The following is a 15089-nucleotide window of genomic DNA, read 5'->3' as shown; positions in this document are numbered from 1 at the left end:
TTATGTTTTCAGTGGAGGGAATATCTGCAAGAACTCAAAATCAAACCTCTCAAATGTAGAAGAAAAGAAGTCAAATTTCTTCTCCGACTTTATATTGTTCCCCACTTTTTTTTTCCACAATTGGTAAAACAATCCTTTGATTTGCCTCATTACAACCCAAATCCTACACTTTGTTTCTTCCCTTGAATAACTGAACACGATTGGATACAAGCAGCACTTGGAGATTATATAGGCGTACTGAATTTGCACACTTATTTTCACCTATTTAAAAGAAAACATAATAACAACAACAACAAAACTACTGAAAGACAATACCCCCAATATGGGATATATATATCTCTAAAAGACACAGTATCATATATTGCAAATTAAGGCAGTATTCCAATTTATTTTTGTTCACATTTCTTCACCTAAGAAAACAAATATTAAAGGAAAAAAAAAAAAAAAGAAAAAAAAAAGAGATGAATAACACCTTTAGGAAGTATAAATCCTAAAAGATAATCTCCTGGGGAGACCTTCTAGAAAATGATTTTAAGCTGAAAGCCGCCATCATAATCACTCACCTGTTCTTGTTGCTGCTTAGCCAGCTCCATTTGCTGGCGTTGCTTCTCGATCTGTGAGGCAGCCAGTTTCTTCTGTTCATCGTGAGCTGCTAGCAGCTGTTCTCGCAAACTGGTCAGCTGATTGATCATACCCATGAGCTGCCTTTCTTTCTCAGCAAGGCTTTCTGGAGTCCCTGGGCATCATATGGTGGGGGGGAAAAAAAAGAAATGGAAAGAGAAGAGAGGAAATTTAGAGCTAGTTAGGTTTTGCAGGTTCAGTGTACGCAAAGTTTTAGCTGAACCAAAAAGCAGCAACCTATTGCAATTTATGGCACATTATGGTCCATCCTTCCTCAGGAAAATGAACCATGAAGGATAATTCCATATGCAGACTTTGATCCAGGGTCTCCCTTCAATGTTCTCTTGCTCATTTGTCTACTTTCTGCTGCCTTTCTATCATCTCAGAAGGGGAAAAAATAATGCCTGCTCTGAGTTTCTAACTTCAAACCTTGTATACATTTCAGAGGCATCAAAATTAACATTTCCAGTTTTTTTAAACTACTGAGTTTTCAGCAGAAACTTATAACTAAAACATGTCAATGTTTTGGCACTTGCAGAAGCTGTAAGGTGCATATTAACCTCCCTTGTACATTTAGCGAGAAGTAGGGGGGTCCCCTTGGGGTGGGACCTCTGCCTCCTCACTGGTACTCCCACAGCACACAGCCACTACATCATTCCCATATGTCCTGATGAAGATGAAGTGAAAGAGTATTTAAAGTGTTAATGAGTACCACTGCCCTCGCCATCAATTAATATTTTTAAAGGAAAAAGCCTCACAGAAACATATCAGAAAAACTGAGTTAAGTGCAACTCACCATCTCTCATGTTTACTGTCACTAGATGCTCTTTAAAAGAGGACCCAGACACAGGAACCGACTAACCTTTATCTCTAAATCATTTGGTAAGAAGACCTCCTTCCACCCAGAATGACAGTGATTATAAGGGAAGGGAAGAAAAAATTCCAAGAAAAAAACCCTATGAATCACACATTAGAAAAAAAAAAAAAAAAAAAAAAAAGCACTATTAGTATATCTAGTATCATTGTACTACAAATTTAAAAGACCAGAAAATATGCGTAGCAGCTAATCCGCAGATATCTCCAATACCACCACACCCTATCATATGAGTCAGAGCCATGAAAACCTTTTCAGAAAAGCCTTAGGAAAGGATTAGGACTATCTGTCTTTATGCCTCCTCCTAAAATAATCTTCTTTTTGGGACAACCCTGCCACACAAACCTTTCTAAAATGCAGGAAGTGTTTGTCTGCCAACGTCACCAATGCTCTCCAAGAGGAAAAAAAAAATGAAAGAAAAATTTGGCGACTACACTAAACATGCTCCTAGCCAACTATCAGTCAGACATGGAAAAGAGCTACTTGTAATAGCTCATTTAGTCTACCCCCCTGCCAGTGCAGGAATGTTCCCTACGATATATTTACTACAGCTTTCGACATCGGATTGAAAAGTCTGAAAGACTGAATCATCTACTTCATACCTTGGAAGAGTGGCCTACAGCCCTACAGGTCTCACCATTAGGGTTATTCACTTGATATTTAGCTTCATTTACATTCATTGAATTTCATCTTTGCACTCCAAAGCAGCATCCCATTTCCTACTTAAGCAAAATCCTTCAACATGTTTCTAGACAATTATATACATTTGGGAAAATACTAAGAACACATATTTTGTACAAAGGAAATATAACTTGATTTTTTACTAAGACGTTGGAGACGTAGGTAGAAATATCCCTATTACACAACAGAGGGCTACAGCAGAACATTCTCTGTAGCAGGAGCTGGAAACTTGAGAACTGTATGGAAATAGTATTGACAGGACTTAAAACTCTTCTGTTAAAGGCTCGAAGAAATTGAAAACTGCTAAAATAGTAATGCAGGCAAAGACAACACTTTTTTAAATTTATATTATTATTTCAAACATTGGAGAGAATTGCTTTAAGTGATGCACTTGCCACCTGGATGTAGAATGTTAGCAGTGCTACTGCCACTCTTCTACCTTTCCTACATCCTTCTCTAGGAAAAAGGGTGCAGAGTTTCCAAGTTGCACAGCAGAACAGTTGAAAAGACAGTTCCTTCCTTGCCCTATCAGCTGCTAGCAGTTCACTTCATTGTAATAATACTCATCTAATGACCATTTTCTCACAGTACAGCACAGTGTACCACACTGAGATATTTGAATAAAAGAAAACATTTTCTTCTCAACTCTCAACTTTTATGAGGATTCGAGAGGAGTGTGAACGAGAAGAAAATACAGAGAGAAAGAATATAGCAGGTTGCTAGTTACAACCCTTAGTAGGGTTAGCAAAGTGCAATTGCTCTCAAATAATTCATTTGAGAAATGCAGTGATGTACATTGAAGATACTTAACCAGTACTGTCTCGTCAGTGCATCCTGAGATCCCATAGTAGCTTTCAGATGGGAGTCAAAAAGCACTGTGTAAAGCTAAATTATTCCCCCTGCACCTTTGACAGGTGAAAAAACACTTCCACGTGTAGGGACTGACAGACAGATGGGTCACAGAGCTCCTCACAGCAGCAGCAAAATACATCTCAGTAGTCAGTGCCATCCTCTGCAGCTCCCACATGCAAAAGCTCTCCATATATGCCCCAGCAGTGACTTGGCACACCAAACTGCAAAGGCAACCTGCTAGCACAGCTCTTCCATGATCTCATTCACCTACGGAGGAGCAAAAAGCTGCTTGCTTCCCAGGGACACAACAGCTAGATCTACACTACAGGAACAAGGGAGAAAATCCGGGTGACAAGTAGCCACAGAATGCTGCTGACAGCCAAGCCCAAGCTGTAGGTGTACCATGGCTGTGTTCCCACAGAGAAACACAGAGGAACTGATCTCTTCATTGTCAATTATTTTTTTGCAGAAAGTTTGAAACGCCCAGAGGGGATGCTTCATGTACTAACTTGGTAAGTACAGTACCAAGTCTTTGGCTTATCAGCTGGAGTGGGAGTAGCCTGACAGAACCATTGTTTTCCTTGAACAATCTGAGACCATTAATAAACTGGAAGGGAGAATTTATCACTGACAGCTTTTAAGAAAATACTTCTTTGGAAAATACTTTCTGGAAAACACAGCTTAGTTACTTTTATGTGATTACCCTACCTCTCCAATAACTCCACTAACATTAAATTGTAACATTGAGTCTTCAAGGGATCTTTCCTTGCAAAGTGCTCATTTCTCATTGCTGTAAATTACAGGTAGGTGAGAAAAGCGTACTTCCATCTTGTCACCACTCTTTTCTCTCTTTTAGCCTTCGTGAGAAGATCCGAACTTTCATCATTGTTTGAAGCCTCCCAGCAATCAAGGGATTTCCATTTTGAAGACCATGCAGGTTACACAGCAAAATGCATCAGCATTTTGAGCAACCACGACAGCAACCATGTGAAGACAGGTGCTTAATAGGAAGCCAGAAGTTGGTTCTGGAGCTGCTCTTGGCCCTGCACCACTATTTGCATGACTGCAGCACTTCTGCTCTGCAGTGCAGTATGGCTGGGAGGTAAAACAAGTGCCTATCACTGCCGTGTACAACTTGACAGCAAGCTAGATCACTTCACACACACTGAGCAAGGAGAGTGGTGTATATCAGTGGCTGCCTCGATAATTACTCCTAACTACTGTCAGATGCGCCACAAACAGATTTTGCACATTTTGTGTTTAACAGAACTTTCACCCACCAGGCCACCCTGCCTTTCAGAGGTTGCTGTAGGCACTTGTTCCATTCTCTCTCTACTCTACCACTGCAATGGCAAAATGGGAGTTTCTCACAGCTTAGCGGAACAACAGAAAACAGAGCATCACCCTACGTACTACGATCTGATACAGGGAATAGCCCAAGAGAAGATGCTTTCCAGATGCATCAGCTTATTCTCGACCACCAGAAAAAGAGATCCAGAAAGAGAAAAAAAAAGAAGTATTTGTGAATGCAACACCCACAGCAGATGGCAATAAAAGAAGACTCAAATTAGTGGCATGCTGTATCGCCAAACCTAAACTTCATCTCAGATCAACACAACCCATAATAGTGTTTAAGTAGGAAAAGAAATTTACTCAAATGCGAAATAAGCTATTACACATTCTTCATTCTGATTCACAGCCTCAGACTGGCAGTGACAGTAACATTTTAATAAACATTAGAACGAAGACACCAATATGACCAAATGACACACTTCAAGTGAGAAAACGAACAGGAGAAACCTTGGCATATTCATCCAAAACAGAACCAAAGGGAAAGAAAAAAAAAGAAAAAAAAATAGAAAAAAAAAAAGGCAGAGAAACTCCTTTTGCAATCCAAACAGTAAATACTTCATCGTAATTTATTAGACAGAATGAGAATGTAAATGAGAATTTGGGAAAGCCAATATTTTCTTTTAACAGGCACTCGAAGCATTTGCTGCGAATGCTGAAGTGATCAGGCTGTTTGCTCGCAGCCAGCCCACAGATCTGCTTGCAGCCACACAGCTCCCAGCACACCCTGCAAGGGGCAAAGACGTGGCCAGGCGCTCCCCGATCCCTGAGCCGTGTCTCAATTAAACAGCCAGGAATGTTATCAATCAGAGGCTTCCCCGCACACAGACAGAGACGGTGAAATTCATCCCCCCAGTCAGTTTACAATCAAGGTAATTACGTAAATAGCTTTTGAACTGTCAGCATCTGTCTTTCAAAGAAAAATCAAAGAAAACAATGCACGAGTAGAAAGCCTGGAAGACACAGTAATATTGTATTATGTTCATATCATTAACTAGAGTAACAAAAGGAAAAAAAAAATAAAAAATCCTTCTGTATCTACAAAGCTTTGTAGAAGAAAAAAAAATTAAATGGAAATAAGAATATTTTGAAGTACTCTATGTTCAAATAATGATAAGATGTATAATAATAAGTAGAGCACATAGTACAGAGCATTTTTTAATTTCAAAGCATTAGCTAATTGATTTCCTGCATGACTGTCAGCGGGCAGAGAGGTATGTAATACCTTTACGTATGAGAAAACAGAAGCTTTAAGTTCTAGAAAATTGCCTGAAGCCATTCTTAACTTTAGGGACTGTAAGCTGTTCTGCTGGCCTTGTTAAAGTCATCAGCAAAATGATTTCAGAAAGGCCACACATTTCTTTATGCACAGTATATAAACGCTTGCATCTTTGCCTGACCCCACTTGATAGCAGCCAGGGTCCCACCTAAAGGAGTATAAAGAAATCACTCTAACACTAACACTCTAACCAAGCTACAGGACTGTGCTGCCAACTCAGCTCTGATGTTGCTCTGATGAAGACATAAGTACAGCCCATAAACCAGCTAAAAGCTGAGCCATCTCCAGGCATTTACCGCAGTGATGTATTTTTCAGTGAGATTTTTAAGGTCAGAGATGGAACAGTCTCAATACAAAATTGAAGGAGTCGAGAATGATCTCTCTCTAACTGAACAGCCTACTGATGAAGTTGTCCTCAGAAGAGTTAAAATTCTCCTAGCAATAACATTATTATATCTGAAAGATAAACAAATACATCCAGGCAGTAGTCCACAAAGTAAGTATCTTCTCTTGAGAGTTTTATTCCAGTATCTTTTCTTGAGATTTTCATTCTCATTCCCATTGTCAACTCTTAGTCTTCCCTCACCCCAATTTCACTTTTGCTCTGTCACATTAGGAATCCGAACTCACTAATATTCCGTCCCATAAGAAGATCAGGAAAGTAAAATAGAGAAGCTGCTTCATCTTCTTCTAATGAAAAGCAAACTAATCTTTGTCACACTTCCCCTGGAAGACCTACTTAAAACCTTGTATTAATTTTAAAGAGAAATATTCTCCCCTTGCTGCACAGGCGGACTCACTGCTGATGTCACCTGGAGTTTTATATGAGAGGCAATGGGGAGCTGCTGTTATGCGCTTTCAGGAAACGTGGTCTGATAACAGATCTAAGCAACTGAGGTAAGTACAGAATTTAAACTATTCTTTTCTCTGTCTTGCAACAGTAATGTCAGATGTTTATGATCAAGCAGTGAGTACTTGAAGTTTTTTATCAATATGGTACTATGGGCATGTGTATTTGTGCGTGGACATGGGCAAATGGACATTCGCACATGCGCAAACGCCCTTGATGCTTCCTTGATCAGTACTTCAGAGAGTGTTTTATTAAGGACTGGCACACAGCTTTTCAAGCCAGTAAATCTTGGAGCTGCCAGGATGTAAACATTTAAAAACTGGCATTTTTCATTAAGCATTTAAGCCAACTTTGCTACACAATGACTGCCATCGCTTACAGCTACCTACCTTGCTAAATTAAATGACTTCATGTGATTGATATGGGAAGTCAGCTTAATAAAAGAAAACTTTCTGACTGCTTTTTACTCAGCAGGCTGCCGCCACCAGAACAAACAAATAAAGAAAAAGCCCAGAATTCAAACCTGTTTGCCTGTACCCACAGATTTATGTAATGAATCTTTTTTGCTTGCAAATAGAAGCCCTTTTTAGAACAGCAAGTTCAAAGGAAGTTACGTATTTCACCCTGTGGACAGTCTTAATATTTTAGGTTTCAGTGGAAGACTTTGCAGAATGAATAAAAACAAATGATGAACAATTACCGTATTTTGCCATTACTACCTTCAAGAATTAATATTCTGTGGGAACAAAAACTTTGCTGTCTGCTCTGTAACAGCCCAACACATTACTGTTTCGCAATGCTGGAAAAAGATGTCAGTGAGCATTCTTCATTCGCTGTCATAAAAAGTTTTGGTACAGTAGACTGCAAACAAAGCTTGGTATTCAAACAGGTTAGTAACTTAGTGTCAAGGTTATAAAAGGAATACACAATGTTTGTATTGAGATTATTTCTCAGAGGCTTTTCTTTGTTGGACTGCCTAGACAAGGAGCTAGGACTCGGCTAGAGAAACAGCATTTGCTAGAGGAATTTTATGCAGTAGCAGTACAAACAGAAAGAAATATGTATGTGTATTTGCTTTATTTTGACAAACTGGTAATTGTAGCTCAGCAACATTCATCTCTATCAGCACATCTTTGAGGTAATTTTAGTACAAAGAAGAACTGGTTTAATTCCCTTTTGTCATCCAGCACTCTGCATGATGTTTAAATATAGTGGTTTGGCCTCCACATGCTCAAACAAAATAAAGCCACAGGCATTTGCTACTTTAATTAGTTCAATTTTATTCTGTTTTCTCTATTAGTAATAATTTTAAAAATAAAAGTTGTAGTTGTTCTAAATAGAACCTAATATTTTTCCTGATCAAACTGAATATCTTTAAGAAAAAAAACAACAAAACAACAACAACAACAAAAACTACAAAAAACAATCCTGCTTTGCTACAAATTCTCATTTTTTATTGCATTTCCAATGTAAAAAAGCCCTCCAACACTCCAACCCTCCTCTTCCACGGATGCTGCCCCCAGCTAAACTCCCATCCTAGGATCAAATAGGAGCAGCTCCATCCAGTCACAATCTCCATTTCAGAATTTCATTTGGCCAGAATTCTGCGTTGGTGTGGCTCAGTTGGCACTGTCTGCTGCTCTGCAGTCTGAGAGTATCATATTGCACTGTGATCAACCTCCACTATTTCGGCAGCTGCCAAACTTCCTCTCAAAATGTAGGTTCCCCTGTGTGCCACTGGGCAGGTTCCCCCTCCAGCACTTTTGAGATATTAGCAAAGGACTAAAGCCCTCTGTCAGCAAATTGCCAACTATTAAAACACCCCCAAAAATACTCACAAAGAAGAAGAATTCAATAAATATTGAATTTATCACAGTTAAATGCCAACAACCACGCATATCTTACCTCCTTCACTTAATGACTTTCTCACCCTCCTCTCCCCACTCCAAATACAATACTATCCACAAAATAAAATAAAATAAAATAAAATAAAATAAAATAAAATAAAATAAAATAAATTCAACACGTCCACATCTGACAGAAGTTTGCAAACATTTTTCAACCATTAATTTGCAAATGCAAAATTTACATAGCTCACATGATAGTGTTCAGTTTTCACCCTGGGGATCTGTGTTTTCTTAGTCAGAGGTTTAAACCCAGAGCATTCCCCAAGAATAATCTCCTTCCCTTCTCCCCAGCTCATTCCTGTCCACATCTAAATGCAGAATCCCTAGCTTTCTTGCCTTCAGTTTACAGATTATGAGATCCAACATGTCACTCACTGGATTACTGCACATAACCTGAGCACTACTCAAAGCTTACTTGTCTTCAACTTGTCCAGCGTTACTTAAATGGAATTATCCGTCACAATCCATATACCGAATCTGCATAGCCCACTTATCTCAAGATTCTGTGTGTCACCTACCAGATTATCCGTTTTAATCCATACATTGAATCTACATAACATATGTCTTTAATTCACATGCTCTGATGAGCTATAGTATCACTGAATGGATTATTTCTCTTTATCCACTATTGGCAGTCCTAAGACCATTGACTGCATACTCTCTTGTGCCCCATCTTCCCAAAACAGAGTGAGATTAGAGACTGGGCAAATACGGCCCCATCATCCATCTGACACAGCGGGATGTAATACCTGCACCGATACTTCGTGTTACTTGGAGCGCAGGTTTCCGAACAAAACAAGTATCTGTGTTATCATGCATTAAAGATTAGGATTGGTAGGCTAATCTTGCTTTCAATTACACTCATAAACCTGGAGTTACTCCAGTAAAGTCTTTTAGATTTAAGTGGATACAAAGAAGAGCTGAATTTACCCTAAAGACAAACCCTTTGACACTGAGTGCAGAAAACTGTTGGCCAGGCTTGGTTAGGAAGTAACCAGTATAACTGAGAGGGATTTTTAAACAACAAAAAAATCAGGTTCAGGCTTGCCCAGTCTTTCTTGAGAGGTTCAGGAGCAATCACTATGAACAATGGCTTCACTTCAACAGCAAACCAACTCCGAAAGATTAGAGACAAAAGTCAGTTCAGCCTTTTGTTCCACACACCTATTCAAAATTAGCTAAGTGGGGTGCATACAAAATACGTATTTATATTTCTTGACAACCCTCGACAAGTGAGAGATGAACAAGATTAGCAGAAGGGCTTTGTGTACACTGGGGAAGTTTTAACGAGATTTCTCCTCATGGCTGAAGCTGTCTCATTCACAGCTGCAGCAGCCAGGCCCCGGTGGCAGCCAGGCCACACATCTTGCCATGTACCTAGGGGACAGCAGCCAGCCCCAAGGCCTGCTCTTGGGCCTTGTCTGTGCAGTGAAACTCAAGTTCCACAGTTGTTTCTAACTATGAAATATAGGTATGGCTACTGATATCAAAGAGCCATCTCTCAGCAGTCCACCCTGCATGGTGCACCTCCTGCAGTCAGTAATGCTGCTTCGAAGGAAAGCAACCACTGTCACCTCGCAGTTCCCAAATGGCAGCAGGCTCTGCTGAGAGGAGAGCAGGGAGGGCTCTAATTCTCCTTCCTGGAAACGATCAGCCTGAGTGTTCAAGCTCTCAGTCTGCCTCACTAACACCAATAAACTGTGTTACCCTTGAACAACGCAGAGGCCTTTTGAACCCCTTCTTGAATACAATGGATATAAATGAGTTTGAACAGACTTCAACCAATTCAATATATCATTTTATTTTAATATACATCCACTCAATTACATGTTTTGTAGGCTTTACTATAGACTGTCTTGCTCTGAACAGAGTAAAAATTGCATGGTTTTCAAACCAAAGTTTCTTAAGAACTTTCCATTTCCAAACTCATATTACTTAGCCCTATATTGCCTCTCTAAGCAAACAAAGTCACTCAAACTAAATTTTAAATTAAATTTACAGATATGACAGGTTCTTTGCTCAAATTTAAGGGCATTCCCTTCCTGTACCTTTTAATCAAGCCCTGGAACGTACTACTACATTTCCTTTTCCATCAGTAACTGGACATACGCAGATCCTTCTAAGACCTTTAAAGAGGAAGAACTTAATACAAAACTAGATTGTCTGACAACTTATTCTAACCATCCACAAACTTCCTTATCTTTAATAAAACACTACTGCTTTCTAACTTACAACAAATTACACTCATAGAAAACAAAGTCTTCATCTTCCTTTCTCTTAATCTCTACCAGCAAATCAAATTCCATGTCAGTAACACAAACCTGAGCATTAACAATACTTAGTCCAGTGCTGAGACTTCAGCACATGACATACTAAAACTCCCACAGATTTAATGAAAAACACAATGAAATTTTGAACAGTTATGTGGAAAAAACTATTCAGCGCATAAGACAGTTGGGCAGTGCAGATTCTAAGTGCTGTCCACATTCCAGGGTGTATTAACAATAAAACACTAGTTGTGCAGAGTTTCCAAATATCACTAATATAGAAATGAAAGAAAAAAAACACAGCTGCCAAGACAAATACAGAGAGAATTAAAAAATCACAACTGGAAACCTTAATAACTGCTTGTATAGAAGGACAAAAACATTCTCTAGCCTAATATACGTGTGTTTGTATACGCATACGTGACTACAAACCAGCTTCACTTGCACACCTTTCATACTATCTCACTAAATACAGCTGCAATACAGCTGAGCCATTGTTCGTTGGCTGCTCATGGCTGGCGGTACCATGAAAACCGCATTCCTGGGCACTAAATAATCAGCCTTCGTGACCCCCCAAGAACCTGTAAGTCAAATTCATTTACCCCCAGAGGGCAATGCTCTATTGTATCCTCCCTCCTTTCCAGCCACCTAGGAACAATGGACAATAATTGCAACTGTCACGGCAGTCAGTAGGAAAAATAAACCAGTGCCTGTTTTCACAGCTTACTGCCAAACCTGATCCAAACACCTAATAACCATGCCCCCAACCACAGCACCACAGTTGCACTAAAAAGCGTCAGATGTGAGGCTTTTGAACAGAGCTGCAGAACAATAACTCGACTTGTGTTCAAAATATGAAGCTAAAAAACAAAAATTAAAGCAAAGCAAACTCTTCTTTGAGGCTGTGCTGTTGCTCCCCATCCTCCCCCCGGGCAAGACTGAAAGGACTGCTGAATTTCTTTCGTGCTAGCACAGAGCTGCCTCTGCTGCTTTCAAGTTTAACTTGTGAGAGAGAGGAAGGGAGAAAAAAAGATTGCCCTCCAAGAGAAGGAGATCACAGAGACCGGCATGGGGGGGGGGGAGCAAATTGCTTCGCACTGCACAGCACTTCTCAGCGCAGCTTCACTGAGTGCAGGAGGAGAGCACAACCACTGCGCGAACTCTGCCAGCTCCAGCGCAACAAGAGTTAAAGTGGCTCCAGAAATCCTGTGAGAACCACCAAAACACACACCCAAAAGTGGCTATGAAAGCTGCCTCTGTACTTCAGGCCTAAAACATCTTAAAGATTCGTCAATCCATGGCAGCCGACGCTGTTACTTTAAAACAATGTGCTTCCAAACAACAGAAATCCCAGGTACGCCCAGTGGCTACCCTGCTCTGTGCGCCTACAGAAAATGTGCTCAGTGGGAATGAAGAACTCAGTGTTTGGCCCTCTGTTATAACGATAATATCAGAGCCTGTTTGGAGCTGAAGTGCTGTATTCTAAAGTTATCCTACATATGTAGTGAATATATATTTTCTGAATTACAGCCTCCTAGGGAGAAGCTAGGGGAAGCAAGTGGCATACTTTCCTACTTGTGTAAGTCAGCAGGCTAGAGCAAACTAATGCTGATGTCTTATTTGTGACAAGCTGGAAGGCACATATAATTAAATTAACACTATCTTTGCACATTGACCAATGTGTTAACCTCTCAGGGTACGTCATGCTGCAGTCTTTACTGAATACTGCCCACTTCTAGTGCAGAAGGTCCATATACCAGCCAAGCACAAGGTCTGGGAGCCCATCTGAATGAGAATCTCTGCACTGGGGATGCTAGTAAACAAACAAACCAGAAATAATGGAGAGGAATGAAATCTCGTTTAAAACATAAAAGAAGGGGTTGATTTTAATCTCGGTCTACTTTCACATTCCCAGAACAACATTGGCTTTGATTTCACTACTCCAGATGTACAGCGATAGAAATAGGAGAAGAATCAGACCCACTGTTTCTTTTCAGAACCACAATGCCTGCTCTGAAAACTGCAATTTTTGACTTGCAGGTATTCTGAGTCAGTTCTTCCTCGCAAGCATTCAGGAAGAGCTACGAAAATATTAAATTACATAAAAACAAATGACAGGTTCCCCAACATAACCTCACATACATAAAATGAGGAAACATCTTGGCAAAGCAGAGGCTACTGCTGCTGGAGGGTGGTCAAATTTTGTCATTTTCCTTCTGGAGCACGGCGTTAAAAGAACATGCTTTAGCACACAGATGTTGTACGCTGTCCTTTCAAATCTGTGCTGGCTAATTTTGGTACCTAGAGATATCATTCCACTAACCTTGGTGGGTTTGGGGTTTTGTTGGGTTTTTGGTTTTGGGTTTGTGTTTTTTTTTATTTTTCCAGTACATTCAGAAAAGTCAAAAAGATCTCCATCACCAAAATCCATACAAACGGGAATAAGGAATTCTGAGTAGCTTTGGATTTCAGAAGCCGAGCGCTGCTACGCTCTGATCCCACACATAAGCCTGCATTTGATAAGCGAATTTACATTTTTTTTTCAGTTCAGCTGTAGGATCTATCTTCTTATAACAGAGAATGATACGTGCAACAACGGCTTTATATAAGTTCATTCACTTAGGGCAATACGACATTGATTCGTGCATTTACGTACAGATGGAGGGCATACATTTCATTTCAGCCTCGAATTTACTACCTTTCAAGACGAGGGAAGGGAAGAGGAACAAACAAACAAAGTTGCAAAAAGCCCGTGATAAACGTATATTCATTCTCGGTTCGTTTTAGCACAGAAAGAGCGTTACCTTTTATTTCTCCAAAGTTCCCTGATCCCATGGCAAGAAGCTTGTCTTTCCAGTCCTTTGATAGTAGCTTTTCAATACTGGGAGTTTCTGAGTGAAGGGGGGGAAAAAAAATGTAAGCAAATCAACATGACTGTCTCCACAATAGAACTCATTAAAAGTCTATCTGCTAAAAATAAGGCCAACCCTATTCTGGGCCCCAGTCGTAATGACTTCATCAACAAACTGATAAGAGGGAAGGGAAAGGAAAAAAAAAATGTGTTTTGTCACCTGCTGTTTCAAAACCATTAGCTTTTTCCTCTCGTGGAACAAAGCCATAGTAATTTCGTATGACAATGGGCACATATAAACCTGCAGTTCATTGTTTTTCAATTTGGTGAACAAGTTGCTGCTTATAATGGATGCCTGTCAATTTCTGAGCGTTAGTCTGTAGTCAAAAAATAATTATGTTGATAAAATGCAGAGTAAAAAGAGAGAGAGAGAGAGGAGAGAGAGAAGCAAAGAATTAGCTCCTAAATCTGCTACATGTAATTATATCCCTCTGAGTGTTTACAATTACATCCACTTTATAATGTGTGTTTAAACATCGTGTGGTGGTAAGCATACTGTGGAAAGATTTTCCAGTAGCACGCACATTATAAATAATAATAAAAAGTTGGGTATGAAAAAAAGAAAGAAAGAAAAAAAAAGCCTTAAAAGACTGCAAAATCCAGAGGGAGAAAAGGCATCGCTTAGAATGGAAACCCATTATTTGCTCATTTCAGATTCTATCACTTCCTTTAAAAATAAAATAGACTAAAATATATTCCTTCGCTATTTTCAGCGAAAATGCAGCGAGGGTGTGGACGGGTCTGATATTTATGTCTGTAACTCTCCTATTCTGACCTCTTTTTGTGTAGAATTTTAATGCATAAGTAAATATAAATGCTAATAAAATTCAGAGGACATTAAACTCAATTCCAAACAATGTAATTGTATATTCTTGTCAGCATTTAGATGGGTACACAATTACAATAGCTTTCAATCCTACGATTAGCACTGCATTCAGTTAGAAAATGGAGTGTACTAAAAGATAAGTGTCCCAGTATGCGCCATCTAAATAACAATACCCACACTTATTATCTGGATCTAAGACATATACTGCCATTCTCCACATTCGTGTTTATGTGTATTTGTATTTGTTCAGGCGTTTGTTTACCCCCTACCAGGAGCATAAAGGGAGTACATGTTAACTTATCAAAGGGACCGTCTGGCCTAGAGACCGTACAATTATTAGCAACTGGTTAATTTTCCCCACAGTAAAAACCATTACGGGGAACCTTCATTATCTCGTTTGGCTAATTCTGCCTACTTTCTTCAAGCCCCAACTTCGCGAGAGGGAGGGAGGGAGGGAGGGAGGATGCGAGCGGGGGCCCCCGCACGGCCTCTCCCGAGCTGCCGTCCCACGGGGCAACAACGGAGAGCCTCACTCCCACCCCATAAAGGGAGCCGCACCGCCAGCATCCCGCGTGCAGCAGCACTCCCACCCTCCTCCCCCCAGCAACGTATTTAGACACGCTGCAACGCTGACTCTCCCGTGTTCCCTATGCAACGGGATGCTTCCCGCT

The 15089-nt window shown here is 40.0% G+C and overlaps 1 protein-coding gene across 14 annotated transcripts in view; it reads right to left on the bottom strand.

Annotated features, from left to right (window-relative positions):
- Positions 1 to 15089, bottom strand: part of SOX5 (SRY-box transcription factor 5) — a 628709-nt gene that overhangs the window by 144610 nt on the left and 469010 nt on the right. For 13 of the 14 annotated variants that reach the window (XM_015868603.2, XM_015868595.2, XM_015868586.2 and 10 more), the window contains 2 exons: positions 13486 to 13572; positions 564 to 736 (listed from right to left, as the gene is read on the bottom strand). In XM_015868603.2, coding sequence (XP_015724089.1) covers positions 564 to 736; positions 13486 to 13572 — 260 coding nt within the window. The remainder of the gene's footprint in view (positions 1 to 563; positions 737 to 13485; positions 13573 to 15089) is intronic. The other variant, XM_015868614.2, reaches the window with a different exon arrangement.

The sequence above is a fragment of the Coturnix japonica genome, chromosome 1 (assembly GCF_001577835.2).
Source record: "Coturnix japonica isolate 7356 chromosome 1, Coturnix japonica 2.1, whole genome shotgun sequence".
In the NCBI taxonomy this organism is placed as follows: Eukaryota; Metazoa; Chordata; class Aves; order Galliformes; family Phasianidae; genus Coturnix; species Coturnix japonica.
This window is presented reverse-complemented; position numbering and strand designations above follow the sequence as displayed.